Genomic DNA, 24,632 nt, shown 5'->3' with positions numbered 1-24,632 from the left:
CTCTTCCCTTCCATCATTTTCCTTCCCTTCCCTTCCCTTCCTTTCTTCTATGTTTAATCCTCTCAATCTCCAGGCTCAGGAATGTCAAAAGATTGAAAGAGGACCTGGAAGGCTACAGACCACCAATTCGATATATTAGATTCACCTTTTCGGCCCAAAAAACCGCATACCCCATCTGATGGCACTTTTTGCAAGCTGCCAACCTGAAATTTTGGGGAGGAACAGAGCCCCGTTATTCTCCAGCGGCCAAAAATAAGAAAAAATTAAAAGATTCTTGTAGCCCTTTCCCAACTGATAAATGTTATTAAAATGCATAAGTTTCATGAGCTGGAAGCATATAGCTTTTAATAAAACACGCTCACCCGAAAAGGTGCTACCGGATTGCTGGTTTTTCTGAGAATTACGAGCAGTCTAAACAGCCCCATCTAAAATATACCTGAAATCAAAAATAAATAAAAGTTTGCAGGAGGACTGCATGGTTGACCAGGAACAAGCCCATTTCCTTGTGCCTGACTGCCTTCTGACTCCCGGTGAAGTCCTGTGGAAGAGCATCCTACAAATAGCTTTCTCTGTTTTCTTACCACTCTCTTAAGAAGCGTAAATGGATGCCCCGAGATTCCAGGGGAGGAAATCCCCACTTGGCTTGGCTCTAAGCAGCTCCGCGCTTCCCGGTTTCCTCACATTTAGGCCTTCTCCAACCTGGTTTGCAAATGCGGCTTTCTCTCCTAAACGATTCCCAACTGGGCATCATCGATTCGAGAGAAAAGTGATTTTTTTAAAAAAATCTCTTTGGTTCCCTGCTGATCTCAAAAGGAGGTTGGCCGCTGATCAGCTCCGTCTCTCAAATTAGATTTCTTCTCAACGTTCTTAAACATGAACGGGAAACAATTAACTTTCAAGGGGGGTTGCAAAAAAGTTTGCTAAAATAAATTAGCAGATATTGTTCGATGGGTGGCCAAATCTACTTCACACTTCGTCCTGTTTCCTACTCAGAAAAGTTATTGCCTTTAAAACTTTACATTTGGTGTGTTGGATATGTTCACTGCCTCGAGTTATTTGTAAAAAAATAATAATAATTCAGCCACAGCGTGAATGTCATAGCAATGAAGCATTTTTATATTACAGATATATTGTCTTGCCTTTTTTTTTTTCCTTTAAGGTGATTAAAATTTCACTTTTATCTCCCAGATCACTCTGTAGTACAATCAGTGCTTATTATCTGGCCTGCAATAACTGTCTGGAAAACTGCACCTATGTTCTCTTCAGCAACAAGATTACTTTTTTAACAGATCTGTTGATGCACCAATTAATGGTAGGTAAAATTTTCAAGTCTGAATTAATGCTATTAACATCCCAACGCTGGGAAAAAAATCACCTGGCGGAACAAAACAATTTTTTTAAAAAAAATCTGGGCTTAAACTGGGATTTAATCTGTCTAGGAAGGGGATGTATTTCCCCAAAAATTAGGTCTCCAACTACTTCAGGGATGTTCCCGAGCCCCTAGTGGGTGACAGTGGTTAAAAATTCTATTTGTGTGATATGCATTAACTGCAATGATGGTAGAATTTGACAATTGTTCCTGAGGCTTGTAGTCCGAATAAATACGCCAGTCCAGAAAAAAAAGCAAATTTAAGAGAGAAGCATATTTTCTTCTAACGTTTCTACCTGGTCCCTTTTTCTTCTCCCACCTTCCAACTCCTTACCATCTTCAGTTCTTCATGTCTGGATGGCAGAGGTTCGAAATAGACTCGACTAGACAATATATTGAAAATATCAAAAATGTTAAATGGGTGGCAAATCAGCCCTTCTGATTTTTCTACGATTCACGCCGATTCTAAGTTAGCGCAGGCTCTGGCCTTCTACGGGCCGCTGTTCTCAGAAACTTACATACCTTAACGCCCCTCGGAGCAGGATTTTGCAAATCAAATTTACCGAACAAGAGCTTTAATGGAAGAAGAAGAGGAGGAAGAAGAGGAAGAAGAGGAGGAAGAAGAGGAGAGGGGTAGGGGGAGGAGGACGAAGAAGAAGAAGAGGAGGGGGGAGCGGGAGGAAGAAGAAGAAGAAGAAGAAGAAGAAGAAGAAGAAGAAGAAGAAGAAGAAGAAGAAGAAGAAGAAGAAGAAGAAGAAGAAGAAGAAGAAGAAGAAGAAGAAGAAGAAGAAGAAGAAGAAGAAAAGAAGAAGAAGGAGAAGGAGAAGAGGGGGAGGAGGAGGAAGAAGGGGAAGAAGAAGAAGGGGAAGAAGAAGAAGAAGAAGAAGAAGAAGAAGAAGAAGAAGAAGAAGAAGAAGAAGAAGAAGAAGAAGAAGAAGAAGAAGAAGAAGAAGAAGAAGAAGAAAATGTTGACTTCCCCCTTCAATTTAGCTGTCATTAAATATTTCATCAGGAGTTCATTTTTAATTCATAGTGACCCGCTCATCATGAGATATTTAGTCTGGAATTGCTACTTATAAATGGTGGGGAGGGGTGTGTTTGCAAGAGGCAAGTGGTTGGTTAATTGAAAAGTTGTGTATGTGCCGTAAATAATTCACGCTACCCTGTTTGAGCCAGAGAACCATCGGGCGATTGATAAACACTTAAGTGTAGGTCCTGGGGGAGTGGGGGAAAGAGCCCACCGTGTCGTTAGACAAATGGAATCCGAACACGGCTTGTACATTCGGCTTCTCAGTGGTCTCATGTCCTCTTGTTTCTTTTCCAATTTGTCCCCCCGGAGGAATTTGCGTATAACAAAACACCCTCCGGGACTCTGGCACGCAGGAAACCGCAAGGCTTAACGAGAGTTCATTATTGACCAATCCAAGTTACAAGGGCACCAAAAGAAGTGACTTGACGACCATTTTTTTTCACCGTGACAACCTTCTTTTTTTAAAAAAACAAAACAAAACCATCATGTATGGTTTGATCAGAAAAAGGAAAATGCAAACCAGTCAAACAAACAAGCAAAACGAAAGAAATCGAAAGCATACATACAACCAGGGCTGGGCTGCTGGGGGTTGGCACAGGGGTCCGGGAGAGCCCCCAGCTAAGATTCTGTGCAGTTCAGAGAAACCCCCCCCCAAAAAACCCACTCCTGGCTGGCCCTGCCTACCCCACCCTGCCCCTCCCAAGTGTCCCCACATGGCCCATTTTGGGTGCAGGTAAGTGCAGGGCCTGCAGGGAGGCTCAGAGAGGGCCAAAAAAATGGGCCTCCCAGAAGTTCGGGAGGGGCGGAAATGAGCCCATTTCCGGCTTCCAGAGACCCTCCAGAGCCCGGGGAGGCCATTTTCACCCTTCCGGAGGCTCGACAAAAACCTCCGGAGCCCGGGGAGGGCAAAAACGCCATGCGCGCACACACACACACACACACACACACACACGCACACGCCGTGGTGCAGGAAACCATCTAGGCCACGCCCAACATGGCCACATCCACCCAGCAACCGGGCAGAGAACCCCTTGCTAAAATTTTTGACGCTCGCCCCTGCACACAACCCTAAAAACCAACAAGAAGAAAAAAAGAAGTTACAACCTTTGTAAGCATCCGCCGTGATCACGGGATCTAAAATTCAGGCGCTTGGCGACTGGTTCATACTTTTACGACCATTGCTGTGTCCAAAGCAAAGTCCGTGGGAAGGCCCCATTTCACTAAACAAACCGGTTTAACTGCCTCAATCAACCGCCGCGATTCGTTTTAACAACTGCGGCAAGAAAGGTCTCAGAATGGGAGGGGGGGGTCACTTAATGACTCACTTAACAACAGAAAATTGGGGCTCCATTGTGGTCGTAGGTTGAGGGCTACCTGTAGAGTTGGGAACCTCCCTTTTTGCGGAATCCTAACTTGTACAATTAACCTTCAAGAAAGAAAACTCTGATCTTTCTCTAAAATCTGATACCCACCCTAAAGAGCAGTGGTGGATAACCTTTTGGGGGCTCCTGTGCCCAAAAGTGTACGTGCGCATGCACACACATGCCAGTACCCAGAAGGCAATGTGTGTGGCCCCCACAACCCCTGTGCATGCACGCACAATCCCCCCCACCGCCGCCTTACCTGGACTACACCTCACACTTGATTTTTCGGCCTCCCAGCGGCTTTTTTCAAGCCTCTGCAGGCTTTGCAGGACGAATAATAGGCCTGTTTTCGTCACTTCCGATATTACAGGAAATGATGAAACGGGCCTAATATTCAGACCGCAAAGCCTGCAGAGGCTTGAAAAAAGCCGCTGGGAGGCCGAAGAAGGCCTCAAATCATCCGAAAAATCAGCTGTGAGGCGCGCGCATGCACAGTGAGGTACGGTTGTCTGCGGCTCGTGTGCCGGCACAAATGGCTCTGCGTGCTACCAGTGGCACACGTGCCATAGGTTTGCCCTCACGGCTATAGAGGCAATCCTCCACTTACCACCATTCGTTTAGTGACCGTACGAAGTTACAACGGCCCTGGGGAAAAAAAAGGGACGTATGACCATTAAAAGAACCCTTGAATGTTCACTTCATTTTGATGCCAAAATTTTGCCTTTCTCTCTCGGCAGTGTCGCTCAACGCACGCCTAATCAGCAATGCCTTCTCTTCGTTGGATCCTGCTTCCAAAAAAACCCCCTTGATTATTATTGTTATTATTTTTAAATCTTGGCACAGCCAGGAGGAGGCGGAATTATTCCAAGCAAAGGTCTCCGCTGGCCAAATTCTCTTGCCTTTGTCTGCCTCCTGCGAAGGGATGAGCCGTTGACGGCAAGTGCCCTTTCTAGTGGTCGTGAAATGTTTCTGAAACGGGGCCAGGCACAAACATCTATCTTGAAAATGAGGTTAGCCCAGCTCAGAGACGGCCAGCTGGCAGCCCGTTGGGCAGCTCCAAGCCAGTGGTGGGATTCAGCCGGTTTGCATCACTTCGGGAAAACCGGTTCTTAACTCTCTGAGCAGTTTGGTGAACTGGTTGTTGGAAGGAATCATTAGGGCAGAGAACCGGTGGTTAAATTATTTGAATCCCCATCACTGATAACAGATAATCAGAGTTGGAAGGGACCTTGTAGGTCATCTAGTCCAACCCCCTGCCCAAGCAGGAAACCCTACACCATTTCTGACAGATGGGAGTCCAATCTCTTCTGCGATGGCGCTCCCACGACTTCCGAAGGCAACTTCTGTTCCATGGATTGATGGTTCTCAACTGTCAGAAAATTCCTCCTTATTTCCAGATTGAATCTCTCCTTGTTCAGTTTCCATCCATTATTCCTTGTCTGGCCTTCAAGTGCCTTGGAAAATAGCTTGACCCCTTCCTCCTCCTCTCTGGGGCAGCCCCTCAACTATTGGAAGACCGCTATCCTGTCTCCCCTGGTCCTTCTCTTCCCTAGACTAGCCAAGCCCAGTTCCTGCAACCGTTCTTCGTATGTTTTAGTCTCTATCCATTTAGTCACTCATCAATTTTACGTTGTCTGTAAGCCCTTTCCCTTCTGGTGTGCTACAGCAGGCACAGGGTGAAAGAAACATTCAAGGCAGGCTCAAAATAATTGCAACATGTTGTGTGTTCTCTGTCCTAGATTCTGTGTGAAATGTTGTGCTGAGTTTGTGTCTGTTGGCACTTATTCTCCAGCATTTGATGGACAGGTCCCAGAAGACACCTTACAGGAGTTACAGCTTTTGCTACTCGAAACACTCAAAAAAGAAGAGGAAGAAAAATTCCACACACCCCGCCAGCCCTTTTTTTCCTTAGAAAGCATCCCGCCACGCCTTGCCAGACTGTTTTTTTCAGAACCGCTTGAAACCAATCCGTGAAAACCAAATTGCTCTCGTTATTATCATTATTATTATTTTTGCAATAGATATTATTACCGAGTCGATTCAAATGGGTGTGTTTTCCCCAAACCACCCTTCCAAATTACACAAAACAATCCCACCGGTGCAGGACAGAAGGCTGCTTCCTTTTGGAATTGCAAGCTGCAATTTACCCCCTGGCACCTGCCAGACGGCTGTTTTTTGCAGTGTGTGTGTGTGCGTGTGTGTGTTAAAACTTGGCTATTTTTCTGCTTTTTTGCAAAGAGCTTTCTTGCTCACCCACCCACCCATCTCCTCAAGGACATACATCCCTCTTATAAATGTGTTGGGCAAAGAACCTTGAACAAAAAAATAATAATAAATGCATTGTTGTTATTATTTTTTGTTGTTGTTGTTTAGGGGTGGGTTGCCTTAAGTTGGCGCAAGAAAGAACCGGCGGTGAAGGAAGACTCGTTCTTTTGTGTGCTAAAATAACCTCGGTGCTCTCCGCAAGATTAATTTCTTAATCGGGCCCTCTCGAATAGATCAAAGGGGGATTTCTGAAATGGGTTGGAAAAATAAGAAGGGAAGGAACCTGAGCTGCCTCTGAAGGCAAGTTGGAGGCGTTTTCACCTCCTTAGGAGCATCTTCCCCTCTGCTCAGCCCTCACCCCACTGCCTCCCCCACCCCAGCCAGTTTTCCTGCTTGTTGGGAGTCGGTCGCTTCCATTCCAGGCTGTCCTCGGCTTATGACCTACAACCGAGCCCGGAATTTTCCATTCCTGAATTGAAACTTCCGTTCAGCGAGCTCTTCCCCATTTGACGACCTCGCTCGCCAAGAGTTGTTAAGCGGATCGCTGCGGCTCTTTAAAGTTCATCCCACGGTTGTTAAGTGAATCCGGCTACCCCATCGTCCCAGCTTGCACTTCCACCGTCATAAATATGAATCGGCTGCCAAGCCAAGAGTTGTTAAGCGGATCGCTGCGGCTCTTTAAAGTTCATCCCACGGTTGTTAAGTGAATCCGGCTACCCCATCGTCCCGGCTTGCACTTCCACCGTCATAAATACGAATCGGTTGCCAAGCTGATCGCTCCTTCGTGAGAAGGCTGCAAGTGCGGAAAAGGGTAACCATTGGCTTTCCCGCCCCCACCATTGTAACTTCAAATGGTCACTAAATGAACTGTCGTTAAGTGGAGAGCTGCCTATAATCAATGTCTCCTCGATTCGTCTCTTCTTTTGCTCGTTCTGGCTGGGAGTTTTCCCCACCATCCTCACAACCATCCTGTGAGGTAGGCCGTGTGGGGGAGAAAATATATGAACCCCGGAGCTTAGAGGTGCTAAATTTCTGGCATAAGTCCACGAAGGGAAATTTTGCTTTATAAATGGAGTCGTGCTTAAGTGTTTTGAGGCGCCCTGCTTGCTTTAACAGTCATTAGCCCGGCCCTTGGCTCCTTCTGCCCATGCACACACAACGCACACCCAGGTGTGTGGGTTTGTGGGTGTTCCAATATCTCAGGGGCTGCCCCAAAGGAGAGGAAGGAGCCAAGCCATTCTCCAAAGCACCCGCAGGCAGGAGAAGAAGCAATGGATGGAAACTCACCAAGGAGAGAAGCAACCTGGAATTAAGGAGAAAACTTTCCAACAGTGAGGACAATTAACCAGTGGACCTGCTTGCCACCAGACGGATGCTTCCATCACTGGAGGGTCTTGAAGAAAAGTTTCAATAAGGAGAACATTTCTTGACAGTCAGAGCCATCAACCCATGGAACAGAAGTTGCCCTCGGAAGTTGTGGGAGCTTCATCACCGGAGGCTTTCCAGAAGAGATTGGACCGCCGTCAGGAATGGTGTAGGGTCTCCCGCTTGGATGGAGGGGGGGTTGGACTAGATGACCTACAAGAGCCCTTCCAACTCTGTAAATCCTCTTCTGCATACGCACAGACACACACACACGCACATTGAAATTCTGCAGAGCCGGGAGCTAAACGTTCCTGCCTTAAACCCTCCCTGCCACCGCCCAGCCAGGTAAGACCTGCTCTCTTTATCTTCCCTTCCCAACCACTGAGGGTCTCTTGGCCTCAACCCTGACCTCCGGGAGACCACCCACCTGCCAGGAGGGTCTTCCCACCCACCCCTCTTTTAATTGTTCCCCTTTGTGCAAAGAAAGGAGCGCATTCTCCTCTTCCAAAAGGCCCCCCCCCCCCGTTTTCCACAAACAGGTTTCTGTTCAGACAAGCCCTGCGGGGCTTTTGTGTCTGCAGACACCGTCGGAGTTCCTCCCTCTGATTATGACAATTGGGGGGGGGGGGGGTTAGAGACACACACAGGGACAGGAGATAACAGCCTAAGGTGTACAAGACATCCCCCCCCTCGGGGGCATCTGGCTCAGACACCCCAGATTGGGCTTTTAAAGAAGAAAAGTCAGAAAATATTACCTGGGGCGGCAGCCTTAAATATAAAGCTGGAGATTTATCTGATTTTATTTTATTTTTTAAAAAGAAATCCTGCTTGGCGCTTCCATCTGTCATAAATTCCCCCCGAGAGGCTTAAGCATGGGGATACAATATGTTTATTCCAGATGTTGCAAGCTCAGGATATTCGTTTGTTCCAGATCTTGCTTACTTTTTGAAAAGAAAAGAGGAAAAAAAACCAACAACTTTTGGATCCTGGAACTTCGTCCTCGCGGATTTGAGGCCGAGTCACATCTGGAAAAGGCCAGGCTAGCATCTTATCTTAGTTACGAGCTTCTAGGCCAAGCCTTCCTCAAATCTGCCGTCTTCCAGATGTGCCGAAGTTTCCTTTGGCTGGGGACGATGGGCGTTCCAGTGCAATAGATTCGGGACAGGTTCGCGAGGAAGGGTCGCTATTTCAGAGCCCGATTTTACTTTTTAATTTATTTATTTTTTTAAATGGCATCCAGAAAGAAAAAAATCAGTCTTTAAAACCATGGCGGGTGAGGATATTTCTCCTCCTCGGCGGCTTCCTCCTTTCGACAGGTTGCTTCACGCTAACGCCCGAAAGAATGCGCTTCTCCCCTGCGCAGGAGCCCCGCTCAAAATAAGTCATTGTTTTGTACTTTCCTACTTCCTGAAAGAAGGAGGGCGCCCAACGAACAGCCTCTGAAGGACACGGGGAAAGAAAAGAGGGCCATAATACGAAATTAATACGAAAGCCGCGTGAAACTTTCCCCTCTTAATTCCTCTAAGAGGCTGTTCCTGTTTACCGCCCGGATCAAAGAACTTGCAGGTTCTGTTTCCCCAAAACAAGGACCGCCACCTCCTTCCTTCCAGCCTCCAGGAAACCTCCCAACTGTCCCAAAAGTGTTTTTCCAAAAGGCACCTGGCACCTTTGGAAATGAGGAGGTGATAAGCCGCCTGGGAAAGCCAAGGGAAATCATCCAAACCATTAAAAAAAAAAAGCAAAAATTAGAATATTGCAGACATGGGATGAGAAAAATCCGGGAAAATACGGCATCCTCCAGGGAAAGATTGATGGCGAATGAAGGTCCAGGCAGAAGAAGAACATCATGGCTCCAAAATCTAAGGGACCGATTTGTACAAAACTCAGCAGCCCTTTTTCGTGCGGCTGTCGATAAATATAGGATCGCCAACAGGATTGCCAACGTCCAATGATGGAAGAAGAAGAAGAGGAGGAGGAGGAGAAGGAGAAAGAGGAGAAGAAGAACAAGAAGAAAGGAGGAAGAGGAAGAAGAAGAAGAGGAGGAGGAGGAGGAGAAGAAGAACAAGAAGAAAGGAGGAAGAGGAAGAAGAAGAGGAGGAGGAGAAGAACAAGAAGAAAGGAGGAAGATGAAGAAGAAGAGGAAGAAGAAGAGGAGGAGGAGAACAAGAAGAAAGGAGGAAGAGGAAGAAGAAGAGGAAGAAGAAGAAGAGGAGGAGGAGGAGAAGAACAAGAAGAACAAGAAGAAAGGAGGAGGAGGAAGAGGAAGAAGAAGAGGAGGAGGAGGTAGCGGAGGGTTCTGCTGGGCCCTTTTGACCAGGGCTGCAATATGAGCACCCCAGGTCACATCCTCTTTTAAGGTAACACCCAGAAATTTAAAACTAGCCACTTGCTCCACTCGGTCTCCATTCATAAGCAAGGGCTGGAATTTGAAATCTACCTCTATTCAGAAGTTGCCCAGAAGAACGGCTGACTTGTTAAGGAAAATAGCTCAAGTGGCTTCCAAATTTTAGCACCTGACTCGTCCGTCAAAGCGGGGTTTGTCTTTCGAAGAACTCCTCCATCCATGGAACTAAGACAATCCAAGTCACTCGGCCAGAATTACTCCGCTTTGTCTAAAATTACCTGGAGTAACCTGATCTTTTTTCTAAGTTTCCAAGTCGTTTCACCTGGCCTGTTCTGCAATTGGCATCCCTGGTACGTCAGGAGTATATCCATTCTCCCCGCAAGGTGCCAAAGTCATCCTCTCGCTTCCTCACTTGGCTCGTCCCCAGGAAGGGACAATGGCAATAAATTTTAAGTACTAACTCCAGGCACAGAGCTAATCAATAATGTACGTGTGTGTGTGTGTGTGTGTGTGTGTTTGCTGTTGTTGTTTTTGTCTCCAAGTGTTACCCGATTCCCTCGAGAGGGATACGATGCTAACTTATGCAAACAGCTGCATTTTACGATCTTTGCTCACCCTGGTGCAGTTAAAACGGAGAAGATTTTCCTGGTGAAATCATAGTGAAATTGGCTTTTTTTTTTACCCTCTGGACACACTGGGCGCGCATTAAAAAAAATGAAATTCTGACGCTCTTTAGTTGGCATTAAGCCAAGGAAGTTTGCGCGATATTTTAAGCATCAGAAGCTGAAAATAAATAATTCGGGGAACAGGTTGCTTTGTTGTTTTGAAAGTTATAATTTAAGGATGAGGTCTGGTTTGCTGGCAAAATAACGGAAGGGAACATCCTGAGCACAATACTGCCTCTGTTTTGAGGCAGGTTTATCTCGTGTCATGTTGTGTTTCGTGTCTAGGTGTGTGTCCCAGATGATCACAGCGCTACCCCAGGAAGAGCCATTAACAAGCAGGCCTTCGAAGGACTAATAACTGGAGTGCTCAGGATCTTGGCTGTAGTGTTTGAGTCTCTGATATCCAACCTACCCAACGCCAGTAACCAAATTTGTGCACCAAAATTGATTCAAGATACGAAAAACAAGACCTCCCAAGCGGAAATTTTTAACAATAGGATACAAGACCTTATCAGGTAAGAGACCTATCAGATGTTCCTATTGTGTATTTTCATCCCAATCTTGATTGTGCCTTCTGGAAGGGTTGGGACTACAGGCCCCATAATTCCACTGGTCAAGCAGTTTTGGTCTTCTTGAGTTATTGTCCCAACTCGTTTGGAAAGTGCCGCTATTTTAAAGATAATTTAATCCTGCCTGTATGGTTTTTATAAGTAACTCAAAGGGGCGAATATACCTAATGCTCCTTTCTCTTCCTCTTTTCCCCTCAATGACAACCAGGTGAGGTGGATTTGGGCTGAGAGAAAGGGACTGGCCCAAAGACACCCAACCAGCTTTTGTGCCTAAGGCAGAACTAGAACTCCCAGGCTCCTGGTTTCTAGCCTGGTGCCTTCCACCACTACAGCACACTGGTTTTCTAAACTGAATTACCGTGAATATGTTTGTATGCACACATGGGAATGAATGAAAGGCCCAATGGATGGATGGATGAAGGAATGAGTGAATGGCTGAATGAATTAATGAATGAACAAGAGCCAGCGGTGGTGATTTAAAATGCTAGACTAGGGAGTTCTATTCCTCCCTAAGTCAGGGAAACTGACTGGGTGACTTTTGGGCCAGTCGCCTTCTTTCACTGGAAGTTTGAACCACTTCTCTCTCTCTCTCAGCGTTCTCTCGAACAGCATAGTAGGTTATATAGTCTATTGCCTTAAATAAAAAGGCCTTCATCTTGCAATGGATTGATTTGGGAGGAAGAAGAGGTGATGGTGGAGGAGAAGGAGATGAAGAAGAAGATGATGGAGGAGGAGGTGGTGATAGAGGAGGAGGGGATGAAGGGGATGGAGGAGGAGGAGGAGGAAGAGGGAGGAGAAGATGGAGATGGAGGAGGCCATGAAGAAGAAGGGGATGGAGGAGAAGGAAGGAGGAGGAGGAGGGGGATGAAGAAGAAGGGGATGGAGAGGAGGGAGGAGGAAGAGGGAGGAGAAGATGGAGATGGAGGAGGAGAAGGGGATGAAGAAGAAGGGGATGGAGAAGGAGGAGGAGGAAGAGGGAGGAGAAGATGGAGATGGAGGAGGAGAAGGGGATGAAGAAGAAGGGGATGGAGAAGGAGGAGGAGGAAGAGGGAGGAGAAGATGGAGATGGAGGAGGAGGAGGAAGAAGGAAGATGGAGGAGGAGGAGGGGATGAAGAAGAAGGGGATGGAGAAGGAGGAGGAGGAAGAGGGAGGAGGAGATGGAGATGGAGGAGGCCATGAAGAAGAAGGTGATGGAGGAGAAGGAAGAAGGAGGAGGAGGAGGAGGGGGATGAAGAAGGTGATGGAGGAGGAGGAGGGGATGGAGAAGGAGGAGGAGGAAGAGGGAGGAGGAGATGGAGATGGAGGAGGAGGAGGGGATGAAGAAGAAGGGGATGGAGAAGGAGGAGGAGGAAGAGGAGGAGGAGATGGAGATGGAGAGGAGGCCATGAAGAAGAAGGGGATGGAGGAGAAGGAAGGAGGAGGAGGAGGGGGATGAAGAAGAAGGGGCTGTTGATGATGTTGGTGACGAGGATGGGAATTGAACGGGGCCAAGAGTGATCCGCAGAGCAAGTATACAACCCGCATTTCTTTCTCCTCTCTCCCTCCTCTAGCTACGCGGTGAACATCGGCTTAATCGAGAAGCTGAGCTGCTGCTTCCTCTCGATCCAAGGCCCGATTGACGAAACCCCCAAAACGGCGGCCTTCTTGCAGAGCTGCACCGCCGCCCTGCATGGGATGTGTCAGCTGTGCTTCGCTGTCAACGGCAGGCAAGTGTTGCGGCCGTCGTTTTCGCCGGTCCCTTGATCAGGCGACGCTGCAACTTTTGGCAAGCCCCCGGCGGTCCTGGGTCCTAACCCCGAAACCCGACCCCTTTCAGCCACTGCAAAAATATCTGCCTTGAAAAAAACATGTCTGGAAGAGACCGAGGCCTCCCAGTGTCGACTCCTGAAATATTTCTACTGCCTTTGAGAGTCGCCAACGGGAAGGGAGGGGGGAAAGGGGGTTTGAAAGAGCAGTGCGGCAGCTTGGAAATCGAAAGCGCGTGCCATGCATAGTTTTCAAAGATAGCAACTAGGTGACGGAAGTTTCTCTAACTGGAGAGCATGACTGATGACTCTGGGCTAGGGACGTGTCCCATTGGAGGATATGAATTGAGATATTCCCCCCAGGGGGTGGCGGGGGGGAAACCAGGGTCAAGGGTAACCATGAATGGTGTCTCTCAAGAGTCAGCTACGCCTCGGTTGTACTGGCATATGAACTCCCAATAAACCCTGTTTAGTTTTGGAAGTTTGGCCCGAGATTCAGGATTCGAATGGGGGGAAACTGCTGGAACCCTGGCAGGTGCTTCTGCCCCAGGCGGCCTGGCCAAGACCAAAATGATAGGGAAAAAAAGACCCCAGACCAGCCCTTTTTTGGCAACCTTGGCAGCTATACGATGGGTGGACTTCAACTACCAGAATTCCCCAGCCAGCCTCAAGAATGGTTGAAGTCAGAAGCCGGCCGGGAAAGTCACAAACGTTGATCACATGACACACACACACACACACACCAGGACTTTGCAAACATGATAAATATATGCCAGTTGCCAAACGCCCGGATTTTGGCAGGTATGAATGCTGCAGGTTCAATCCTGTTTCCTTGGTGTTTTTTTAAAAAAAAATTACATCACAACCTGACCGCCAAACAGCGACAGTGCTTGGCGGGTGAGTCGGAGCAGCGTATAAATTCAATCAGTCAATAAAACGCAAGTGACCCAGTGCTTTTTCCTTTGGTCAGGTCCGGGTTGAGCATCTTCGCCGGGACCCACCAGGATCCCACCGGGCTGACAGCGGCTTTCAAGGCCACGGATCTGGTGGGCATTTTGCACATGCTCTACTGCGTTCTCTTCCACGGCACCCTAGTGGAACCCAGCGTGGGCAGCCCGAAGGAGAGCTTCGCGGCAAACACCCTGAAAGTGGCTCTCCAGAGTTTGCGCTTCTTCAATAGTTTTGCTGTTCTGGATCTCTCGGCTTTCCAGGTAAGGTTTGTCCTGAGACCACGAACTGGCAGTTCAGTTCTCTTCTCCGTTTTTTTTTGCGTGTGCCTGTGACGATTCTGCGCTGCCTCTTCTAACCGACTGGCAAAGCGCGGCCCGCTCTGGTTCTGGAGATCCACAACGGCTGGCCAGGGTTTTAGCTGAGCCACCCAATCCCCTCATTTTATAATGCCTTGGTAAGGCCGTACTTGGAATCTTCCACTCCTCCTCCCTGCCTCTTTTGAGAGTCGCCAACGGGAAGGGAGGGGGAAAGGGGGTTTGAAAGAGCAGTGCGGCAGCTTGAAATCGAAAGCGCGTGCCATGCATAGTTTTCATAAAGATAGCAACTCAGGTGACGGAAGTTTCTCTAACTGGAGAGCATGACTGATGACTCTGGGCTAGGGACGTGTCCCATTGAGGATATGAATTGGGATATTTCCCCAGGGGCGGGGGAAAACCAGGGTCAAGGGTGACCATGAATGGTGTCTCTCAAGAGTCAGCTACGCCGGTTGTACTGGCATATGAACTCCCAATAAACCCTGTTTAGTTTTGGAAGTTTGGCCCAGATTCAGGATTCGAATGGGGGGGGAAACTGCTGGAACCCTGGCAGGTGCTTCTGCCCCAGGCGGCCTGGCCAAGACCAAATGATAGGGAAAAAAAGACCCCAGACCAGCCCTTTTTGGCAACCTTGGCAGCTATACGATGGGTGGACTTCAACTACCAGAATTCCCCAGCCAGCCTCAAGAATGGTTGAAGTCAGAAGCCGGCCGGGAAAGTCACAAACGTTGATCACATCACACACACACACACACACCAGGACTTTGCAAACGTGATAAATATATGCCAGTTGCCAAACGCCCGGATTTTGGCGGTATGAATGCTGCAGGTTCAATCCTGTTTCCTTGGTGTTTTTTTTTTTTTTTTAATGACATCATTGAACCTGACCGCCAAACAGCGACAGTGCTTGGCGGGTGAGTCGAGCAGCGATAAATTCAATCAGTCAATAAAACGCAAGTGACCCAGTGCTTTTTCCTTTGGTCAGGTCCGGGTTGAGCATCTTCGCCGGGACCCACCAGGATCCCACCGGCTGACAGCGGCTTTCAAGGCCACGGATCTGGTGGGCATTTTGCACATGCTCTACTGCGTTCTCTTCCACGGCACCTAGTGGAACCCAGCGTGGGCAGCCCGAAGGAGAGCTTCGCGGCAAACACCCTGAAAGTGGCTCTCCAGAGTTTGCGCTTCTTCAATAGTTTTGCTGTGCTGGATCTCTCGGCTTTCCAGGTAAGGTTTGTCCTGAGACCACGAACTGGCAGTTCAGTTCTCTTCTCCGTTTTTTTTTGCGTGTGCCTGTGACGATTCCGCGCTGCCTCTTCTAACCGGCTGGCAAAGCGCGGCCCGCTCTGGTTCTGGAGATCCACAACGGCTGGCCAGGGTTTTAGCTGAGCCACACAATCCCCTCATTTTATAAAGCCTTGGTAAGGTCGTACTTGGAATACTGCATTCACTTTTGGTCGCCATGGTGTAAAAAAGGTGTTGAGACTCTAGAAAGATGGCAGAGAAGAGCAACCAAGATGATTAGGGGACTGGAGGATAAAACATATGAAGAACGGTTGCAGGAACTGGGCCTGGCTAGTCTAGGGAAGAGAAGGACCAGGGGAGACACGATATCAGTGTCCCAATGTCTCAGGGGCTGCCCCAAAGAAGAGGGAGTCAAGCTATTCTCCAAAGCACCTGAAGGCAGGACAAGAAGCAATGGGTGGAAACTCATCAAGGAGAGAAGCAACTTAGAACTAAGAAGAAATTTCCTCTACAGTTAGAACAATTAATCAGTGGAGGAACAACTTGCCTCCAGAAGTTGTCAATGCTAGAAGATTTTTGAAGAAGAGACTAGACAACCATTTGTCTGAAGTGGTGCAGGGTTTCCTGCCTAAGCTGAGGGTTGGACTAGAAGACCTCCAAGGCCCCTTCCAACTTCTATTATATTCACTTCCACAAACCTCAGCTGTGATCGGAGTCAGATCAGGTGCTGAAACAAAAAAAGGTGATAAAATCAGATCCAGTCCCTTGGTGATCCACTTTACTAACCGTCTAAATTACCATCTTCCGTTAGAGCTGTCTCGGTCCCCTAGAGTTCGGAAGAGTTGCTTTCTTCAAAACCGTTTGATTTTCCGATTGGAAGAGCCTCCTCTTCTCTTTTTTCTCTCCGGAGGCCACCGATCCGGTTGTGGACGTCCCTCTCGCCCGTCTCTCAAACGATGCCAGTTTGATTTTCAACTTCCTAAAAAGAGCATCTCGCCTTTCTTCCAGTTCAGCCATCGGTCGCTTTCCCTCCCTCTTTGTCATTTTACTTTAAAAAGTCTTGGTGTGGTGCATTTACGGTCCGACATGCTCCAAGCACGCGTGCACGTGCGCACGCGCTCACACACACACAAAAGTAGTTCAACGGGAAAACAGAATTTCAGTGGCAACGTTTCTCAGGATGGCAGTCCATTTATCTTGAGGGTCTAAACAGTGGGAAGGTGTCAGGGAGAATACTGGGCAGGGTCCTGAAACCGCCATTCAAAGGGGCTGCGGAGGGAATTGTGCCGTTCCCCGGAGGAGGAGGAGAAGGAGAAGGAGAAGGAGAAGGAGGAGGAGGAGGAGGAGGAGGAGGAGGAGGAGGAGGTTAATGTTTATATACAATCTTTGGTGCCCCTGGGCCACTTGTTATCAGAGGAGGCTATAAACACAAGAGCCCATCGATCGGAGGAGGGTCTGTTGGGAAAAAGGAACTCTGCCCAAGGAGAAACGTTGACACCTCCCTCCCCCCGGAGTAAGTGATCAGGGAGGGGCAGAGGGCACACCGTTTCCTCCCCCAACCCACCACCCTTGTTAAGGGCATCGCAACACGGCTGCGCCCAGCCTTTCAGTCGATCGGGCAGCTTCGTGGCATCTCGGAGGCATCGGGCCAAACATGAGCCTAAACAATGAAGAGCCGCTTTCTCCTCGCCTGGCTCGGAAGCTAAACAGATGGCATAAAAGGTTAAGAAACAAAAAAAAGAGGAGGAAGGAAGGAAGGAAGGAAGGAAGGAAGGAAGGAAGGAAGGAAGGAAGGAAGGAAGGAAGGAAGGAAGGAAGGAAGGAAGAAAAAAAGAATGCCAACTTAGACACCCACCCTAGGAAGAAAAGTTAGACTGATGAGAGAGGAGAGTTTGGGAACTTCTCCTTCTTTTCCTTCTGCTTCTCCTTCACTCTTCCTCCTCCTCCCTCATTCTTCTCCTCTTCCTCTTCTTCCTCCTTCTCCTTTTCCTTCTCCTCTTCCTTCTCTTTCTCCTCCTCGACGTCCTCCTTCTCTCCTCATCTTCCTCCTCCTTGTCCTCCTCTTCCTCCTCCCCTCTTCTGTTTCCTCTTCCTCTTCCTTGTCTTCCTCCTCCTCTTCCGTTTCTTCTTCCTCCTCCTCCTCCCTCTCTTCCTCTTCCATTTCCTTCTCCTCCTCTTCTGCTTCCTCCTTCTGTTCCTCCTCCTCTTCCTCCTTCCCCTCCTCCCTCCCCTCTTCCCCCTCCCCCTCTTCCGTTTCCTCTTCCCCTCCCCTCTTCCTTGTCTTCCTCCTCTTCCATTTCTTCTTCCTCCTCCTCCTCCCTCCTCTTCCTCTTCCATTTCCTTCTCCTCCTCTTCTGCTTCCTCCTTCTGTTCCTCCTCCTCTTCCTCCTCCTCCTCCTCCTCCTCCTCTTCCCCCTCCCCTCTTCCGTTTCCTCTTCCTCCTCCTCTTCCTTATCTTCCTCCTCCTCTTCCGTTTCTTCTTCCTCCTCCTCCATCCTCTTCCTCTTCCATTTCCTTCTCCTCCTCCTCTTCCTCCTCTTCCGCTTCCTCCTCCTCATCTTCTTCTTCCTCCTCCTCCCTCCTCCTCTTCCCCCTCCCCCCTCCTCCCCTCCCATCTGTTCCTGCCAGTTCAGTGCAGCAGGAATCGAATGACTTCCTTTCCCCAGCCTGGAGGATCCAGGGAGATGATGGATTTGGGGCTAGCCGGATTCTGCTTTTCTCCCTCCATTTGTCACCCATCGTCCAACCGAACTAAACAACCCGGAGGCAACCACGCGCCCCACCCCTCCGGCGGCGCTTTTCCCACCAAGGGGCTGGTCCCCCCCACCCCCAAGTGGGCAGGCTTTGATGTCCCTGCCTCCTGCCTCCCTTCTCCCCTCTGACCCCGCATCGCTTTTTCTGGCTGACATGTTTATTAAATAGAGGCTCCGGGCTGCACCGATAAAGCCGGCCTTATCCCGAATCCCTCTGCCGTATAACCTGCCTGCCCGATTTTTTGCCCCCCCGTCCTCCTCCCACGTCCCAACGCACATTAAACCCCTCCGCTAGCCAGGAGTCTCCGCGTTTGCTTACATCTTGCCAAACAATTGACATTTTAAAGGGTTGCTCTTTCCCAGTGGGTGATGGAGGCCCTGGGGAAGGGAGGGAGGGAGGGAAGGAGGGAGAAATACATTTGGAGCCGTGCAAAAATGGGGGCAGAGCTGGCATGCATTCCCCCCCCACCCTATCCCGGTACCCTTGCAAAGTCCTGGAGAGAGAAAAGGACGGAGCAAGTTTACAGAGGGAGCTGCCGCCCCATCCATCAAGCCGCGTTCAACCTCATGGTGGCGGAGAGGTCGTGTCAGCGGTGCCCCCTTGGATTCGATTGGGCGTTGATAAAGCAGCCAGGCCAATCCCCTTAGCTGCAGAGCCGGGCGGCCGGCTCTAAAAGACCAAGAAACCGACCAATTGCACCAGAGTGTCAAAAGCTATAAAGCAGCGGGAAGCCAACTTCGGCGTTAATGAGTCTTATTGGTGTCACGAGCTGATAGGAAATTGCAAGCGACAATATTGCCCTTATCTGCGTATATACAGCTTCACGGAGGTTGCTCCTTGCCAGCCAGGGAGTTGAAGTCCCTCCTAGCAGGAGGACCATCCCAAGAAAAGAGACAAGGGCAGGAGTAAACACCAGTCAGAGGTGGGATTCAGCCGGTTCTGATCAGTTCTGGAGAACCGCCAGCGGAAATTTTGAGTAGTTCAGAGAACCGGCCAATGCCACCTCTGACTGGCCCCGCCAACCCCATCTATTCTCTGCCTCCCATCGAGTCCCAGCTGGGTCTCTCTTTGGTTGCCCTGCCCAGGAGAACAGAGCTGGAAAGCAGGTTAGTGGGCTGGGGAGGGAGGGGACTTTGCAGTACCCTTCCCTGCCACGCCCACCAAGCCACACCCACAGAATGCCACACCCACCAAGCCACGCCCACAGCTGATCGGCTGGGTCTTCTTTGGTTGCCCTGCCCAGGAGAACGGAGCTGGAAAGCAGGTTAGTGGGGTGGGGAGGGAAGGGGGATTTTGCAGTACCCTTCCCCTGCCACGCCCACCAAGCCACGCCCACAGAATGCCACACCCACCAAGCCACGCCCACAGCTGATCGGCTGGGTCTTCTTTGGTTGTCCTGCCCAGGAGAACAGAGCTGGAAAGCAGGTTAGTGGGCTGGGGAGGGAAGGGGGATTTTGCAGTAACCTTCCCCTGCCACGCCCACCAAGCCACGCCACACCTATCTAGCCACGGCCACAGAACCAGTAGTAAAAAAAATATTTGAATCCCACCACTGACCCCAGTGGTGTATTTGAGCTGCGTATATTTGGGCTTCATGAAAACAAGCCACGTGAGAACGTCAATCCATCTTGGCTTCTGTTCAGTGCACCCGTAAACATTTGCCTGTCTGTTTAGTAGGCCCATTGCTGAAATTCAGCGTGCTTTTGTCCTTGATGAATACTTCTTTTCCCACCCCACTGGAAATAGCTTTGGGGGAGGAAGCCCCTTCCAACAGCAATAAATGGGTCTGATTAAGCTACGGGGTTGATGTCGGGATTCCAGCAACGGCTCTAATGAAACCATGATTCTCGAGCCAAGCTTCAAAAAAGCTTCAAAGGGTTCATTAGAGGCGACATCCTGGCACTGCCCTGTACGAAGCCAACTCTGGCCTACGTAATTTCCAGTCCCCTGTGACCCTGTTTCACCCTGGGCCCCCGGGGTGTGTCATAAATCACATTCTCCAAGTAAGCACCTTGACGGTCAACGTTCTCCAATGAAAGATATTCCTGGGCAGAAACTCTGGTATTTTAGTTACAATCATTTAAAGAGAAGAGTTGGAAGGTACTTCCGCTTTTTTTTTTAATGGCAACTACTAAAAAAGGCATAGGAATGTTTTATGAGTTGACAGTTGGAAGCCCTTTGTAGAATAAGAAGGCAGATTTTTCAGTCCATCCATTTTGGGAATATTGGGATGAAAGAGGAACATGTATATTGAAAGGAGTCTCTGCTGGTCTATGACCACAATAAAGATGTTATGACTTGACTTGACTTGACTTGACTTTGGAGTTCACAGAATTCTCTTCTCTTTCTTAATTTTATGGATTCTTAAATGCCACCTGAGATACCAAGTCCTCTTGCTATTGGCTCCCCCCTCCTCAAAAAATGGAGAGTAGGCACCAAGCTATTTTTTTTTTAACAAAGCAAAAACTTAGCATCAAACCCTTGGATTCCATTGGATGTTTGTAGAAAGAGGCATCTACGACATTTCTCTCTCTCTCTCTTTTTTTTTTTCCTCCAGTCTGTGGTTGGCGCTGAAGGCCTCTCCCTGGCCTTCCGGCACATCATCAGTTCCTTGCTATGGCACTGTTCCCACCACACCTGCGAAGTGCTTCTTCACGAAGTCATTGTCTGCGTGGGCTACTTCACGGTCAACCATCCCGACAACCAGGTACGGAGGCCCGTTCAGATGTTTTCAGCCCAATGTTTCCTGACCTTGAACAGATGTTGGGTAACCCATTTGTCTGAAGTGGTGTAGTGTTTCCTGCCTAGATAGGGAGTTAGACTCGGGGTGGGATTCTACCAGTTCGCACCTATTCGCTAGAACCGGTTGTTAACATTCTAAGCAGTTCGAAGAACCGGTTGTTAGAAGAAATTACTGGGCTAATCCTGTAAGGACGGCAGGAAGGAAACATTCTGGTGTTGCTGACAGAAACTGCCTTTCCATTAACCCTTATTACATTCTTGGCAGGACTAGACTTCCTGTCTCAGGAACTTCTCTGGAGTTTTTTTCCCCTCCTTTGCTGGTACTTTGCTTGTGTGAAATGACCATTCAAGGTTACAATGGCACTTTAAAAAGTGACTTATGACCATTTTTCACACTTACGACTGTTACCTATCTAGAAATTGCAGAAATTGCAAATGTTCTCCACTCCAAAGCAGTGTCACAACTCCTGGCAAGTTGGCAGAAACTTCACGATCTGAGCTCTCATTTATATACTTTTGGAGGGGCCGAAAAAAAAAAATTAATCTCCTTTTATTCCCTAACTAGGGGTGGTGAGGAAACTACCTCTCTCCCACAAAATCTCCCTCCCTCTCTATTTGTTAGCACATTTCGTCACTCCCCGCTACGCCTGCTGTCGGCTTAGCAGGTCCCGCGATGCCACGGAAGGGAATCCTGGGTCATAAGAACCATCCCTTCAGCCCCACTTATCAACGACAAAGCCAACGGGGGGGAGGAGGGGGGGGCTTGTCCAAAGAGCTACCCTTTCTTAATTAAAAATATCGCTCTTAATTAACAGGCCCCTTGCCTCTTGCAAGACTTCAGGGGGAGGGGTGGATTTCTTTTGCTCTCTGGTCTAATTAGTCAAGGCCACCGTTGAGCTCATTTGCATTTTATATTGGACAGTTGATAATTAAATTAACATGAATGACAAATGGGCCTGTTTCCTCTGTATCGCCGCATTGGGAATTTCTAAAAAAAGAGCAAAGACAGACAGAAAAAAAAAAACCCTTTGCATATTCATTTTTTATTTTATTTTTTACAAGGGAGTAGTTTTAATTGGACCACTCGGTGCCAGTGGAACTACTGGGACTTCTGTGGGGAGTCAGGGGGCGGGCAGGGGGCACAGTTGTTCGGCACCAGGCATTACCCCGAATTATAACTCTTGAGAGCGGGACCACTTCGATTCCGTAACACCTTCGTTCCTTGCGCCATCCATCGTGTAAACTCGCTGGATTCTTCTTCCTTTTTTTTCCCCCACCGCGTATATGTTTTACTCCGTTTTCGGCGGCGAGGGCTTTAATTGGAGCCTAGCGGGGGATTGCACCCCTCTTGGCTATGGTCACCTTTGCCAAAAGCCTTGGCCAGCAAAAAAAAAAAAAAAATGGACACGCCGGCAGTCGTGGGATTCCAATTTTTTTCCCCTACCGGTTCCGCGAGAGAGCGCTTCCCGCGTGCGCACCAGCGCTCAAAAGGCGCTTTCGGTGTCAGTGCTGGTGAGCTGAGCTGCTTTTCCAGCTCGGCTGAAGCACCGCAATCCACTCTGAAGGCCATGAGAATAGATCTGGCATCTGGTTCTTCGTTTTGGTTTTGAGCTCTGCACCCCACCTGTTGTCTTCATCTAAACCAGGGGCCCCCAAACTTGGCAAACTTTAAGCTATGCTGACTGGGGGATTCTGGGAGTTGAAGTCCACAAGTCTGAAAGTGGCCAAGTTTGGGGACCCCTGGTGAGAAGTGGGAAGTGAGTGTTTTTGCATCTTCCCTTCTTTCCAAGTCTTCCATTCCCCCACACCCTCCCTTCCTCCCTCCCTTCCATCCTTCCTTCTTCCCTTCCTTCCTTCCTTCCTTCCTTCTTCCTTCCTTCCTTCCTTCCTTCCTTCCTTCCTTCCTTCCTTCTTCTTCCTTCCTTCCTTCCTTCCTTCCTTCTTCCTTCCTTCCTTTCTTCCTTCCTTCCTTCCTTCCTTCCTTTTCCCTTCCTTCAGTCTCCCTTCCTTCCTTCTCCCTTCCTTTCTTCCTTCTTCCTCCCTCCCTCCTTCCTTCTTCCTTCTTTCTTCGTTCCTTCTCCCTTCCTTCTTCCTTCCTTCCTTCTTCATTTGTTCCTTCCTTCTCCCTCCCGCCCTCCCTTCCTTCCTTCCTTCCTTCCATCCTTCTTCCTTCCTTCCTTCTTTCTTCGTTCCTTCTCCCTTCCTTCTCTCTTCCTTCCTTCTTCATTCGTTTGTTGTTCCTTCCTTCTCCTTCCTTTCTTCCTTCTTCCTCCCTCCCTCCCTCCTTCCTTCTTCCTTCTTTCTTCGTTCTTTCTCCCTTCCTTCTTCCTTCCTTCCTTCTTCATTTGTTCCTTCCTTCTCCCTCCCTCCCTTCCTTCCTTCCTTCCTCCCTTCTTTCTTCCTTCCTTCCTTCCTTCCTTCCTTCCTTCCTTCCTTCCTTCCTTCCTTCCTTCCTTCCTTCCTTCCTTCCTTCCCAGTGGTTAGAATGCAGCATTGCAGGCTAGCTCTGCCCACAATCTGGAGTTCGATCCTGACCAGCTGAAGTCCACAAATCTTAAAGTTGCCAAGTTTGGGGACCCCTGGTCTACGGACACAGCCAAGGGAAGTGAGTGTTTTTGCGTCTTCCCTTCTTTCCAAGTCTTACACACACACACACACACACACACACACACATACACCACCTTTCCACTCCTCCCCACCCTCTCGCTGTAGATGTACTTACATCTGTTAGTCATGCAACCTTTGGCTTAAAGCTTGTTTATTATCTGTTTCCAATGTAGGCTTGTTTATATCCTTTTTAATTGGATTAAGATGACAATCTAGGCAACCGTTGAAAAGGTGTCACCCGTTTTGGTTGTTTTACCCAGCTTAATTTTGACATACCCTGCGGTGGGGTGTGTGTGTGTGTGTGCAGCTATCCTTGAGATTTGGGATCCTGGGCCGAGAGCGCCAGTCCATGGGGACGCGTCCCACGAAAGTTTACGCCAGGATGCCTTCGTTCCGCTTCTTGTTTTGCGCAAACGCATCGTTCATAAACGTGCAGGGAGTGGATCAGTCAACATCATTCAAGGGTGGGCCTGATGTGGCAACGATGGTCTTCCGTCCTTCCGGGGTGGGTCAAAGGAGGACCCAGATTCTTGGGGGCAAGAGGCTGATTCCGTAAACTGCTTAGAGGGGGCTGTAAAAACCCTGTGAAGCTGTATACAAGTCTAAGGGCTATTGCTATGGTAGTGCCTCCCTCCTTCCTTCCATCCTCCCTCCCTCCCTCTCTTTCTTCCTTCCTTCCTTCCTTCCTTCCTTCCTTCCTCCCTTCTTCCTTCCTTCCATCCTTCCTTCCATCCTTCCTTCCATCCTCCCTCGTTCCTCCCTTCCATCCTCCCTCCCTCCCTTTCTTCCTTCCTTCCTTCCTTCCTTCCTTCTTCCTTCCTCTCTCCTTCCTTCCTCCCTTCTTTCTTCCTTCCTTCCTTCCTTCCTTCCTTCCTTCCTCCCTCTCTCCTTCCTTCCTTCCTTCCATCCTCCCTCCCTCCCTCCCTTTCTTCCTTCCTTCATTCCTTCCTTTGGGGGGTGGAAGCTCTACTTTTCCTTACCCCCCCTCAAAAAAAAAAGAAAACCCATAAAGCTTTTCTAAATGTTAAACCTGGGGAAACAGATGGGCAAAGAGTTTGACACACACACACGCACGCACGCACACACACACCCAGATGACATATCCTTCTGATTAAATGGCTACAGCCCCTGGATTTGTTTATAGAGTAGCAAAGAAATAATGCAGATCTAATTTGGGAGCTGGAGAAGGTGCATTCCAGAGCTTCCCACAGGGAGGAGGAGGAGGAGGAGGAGGAGGAGGAGGAGGAGGAGGAGGAGGAGAAATAGAAGAAAAGGAGGAGGAAGAGAAGGAGAGGGAGGGAGAGG

At 48.9% G+C, this 24,632-nt stretch overlaps 1 protein-coding gene across 2 annotated transcripts in view; it reads left to right on the top strand.

Moving 5' to 3' along the window:
- Positions 1-24,632, top strand: part of SCAPER (S-phase cyclin A associated protein in the ER) — a 98,296-nt gene that overhangs the window by 64,752 nt on the left and 8,912 nt on the right. Inside the window, exons 25-29 of one of the 2 annotated variants that reach the window (XM_087941617.1) lie at positions 1,189-1,312; positions 10,688-10,917; positions 12,523-12,678; positions 13,688-13,928; positions 20,536-20,685. In XM_087941617.1, the coding sequence (XP_087797743.1) occupies positions 1,189-1,312; positions 10,688-10,917; positions 12,523-12,678; positions 13,688-13,928; positions 20,536-20,685 (901 nt within the window). Of the gene's footprint in view, positions 1-1,188; positions 1,313-10,687; positions 10,918-12,522; positions 12,679-13,687; positions 14,031-20,535; positions 20,686-24,632 lie in introns of those variants that run through there. The other variant, XM_087941616.1, reaches the window with a different exon arrangement.

The sequence above is a fragment of the Pseudonaja textilis genome, chromosome 13 (assembly GCF_049901715.1).
Source record: "Pseudonaja textilis isolate UNSWEBS1 chromosome 13, rPseTex1.2, whole genome shotgun sequence".
Taxonomy (NCBI): Eukaryota; Metazoa; Chordata; class Lepidosauria; order Squamata; family Elapidae; genus Pseudonaja; species Pseudonaja textilis.
This window is presented reverse-complemented; position numbering and strand designations above follow the sequence as displayed.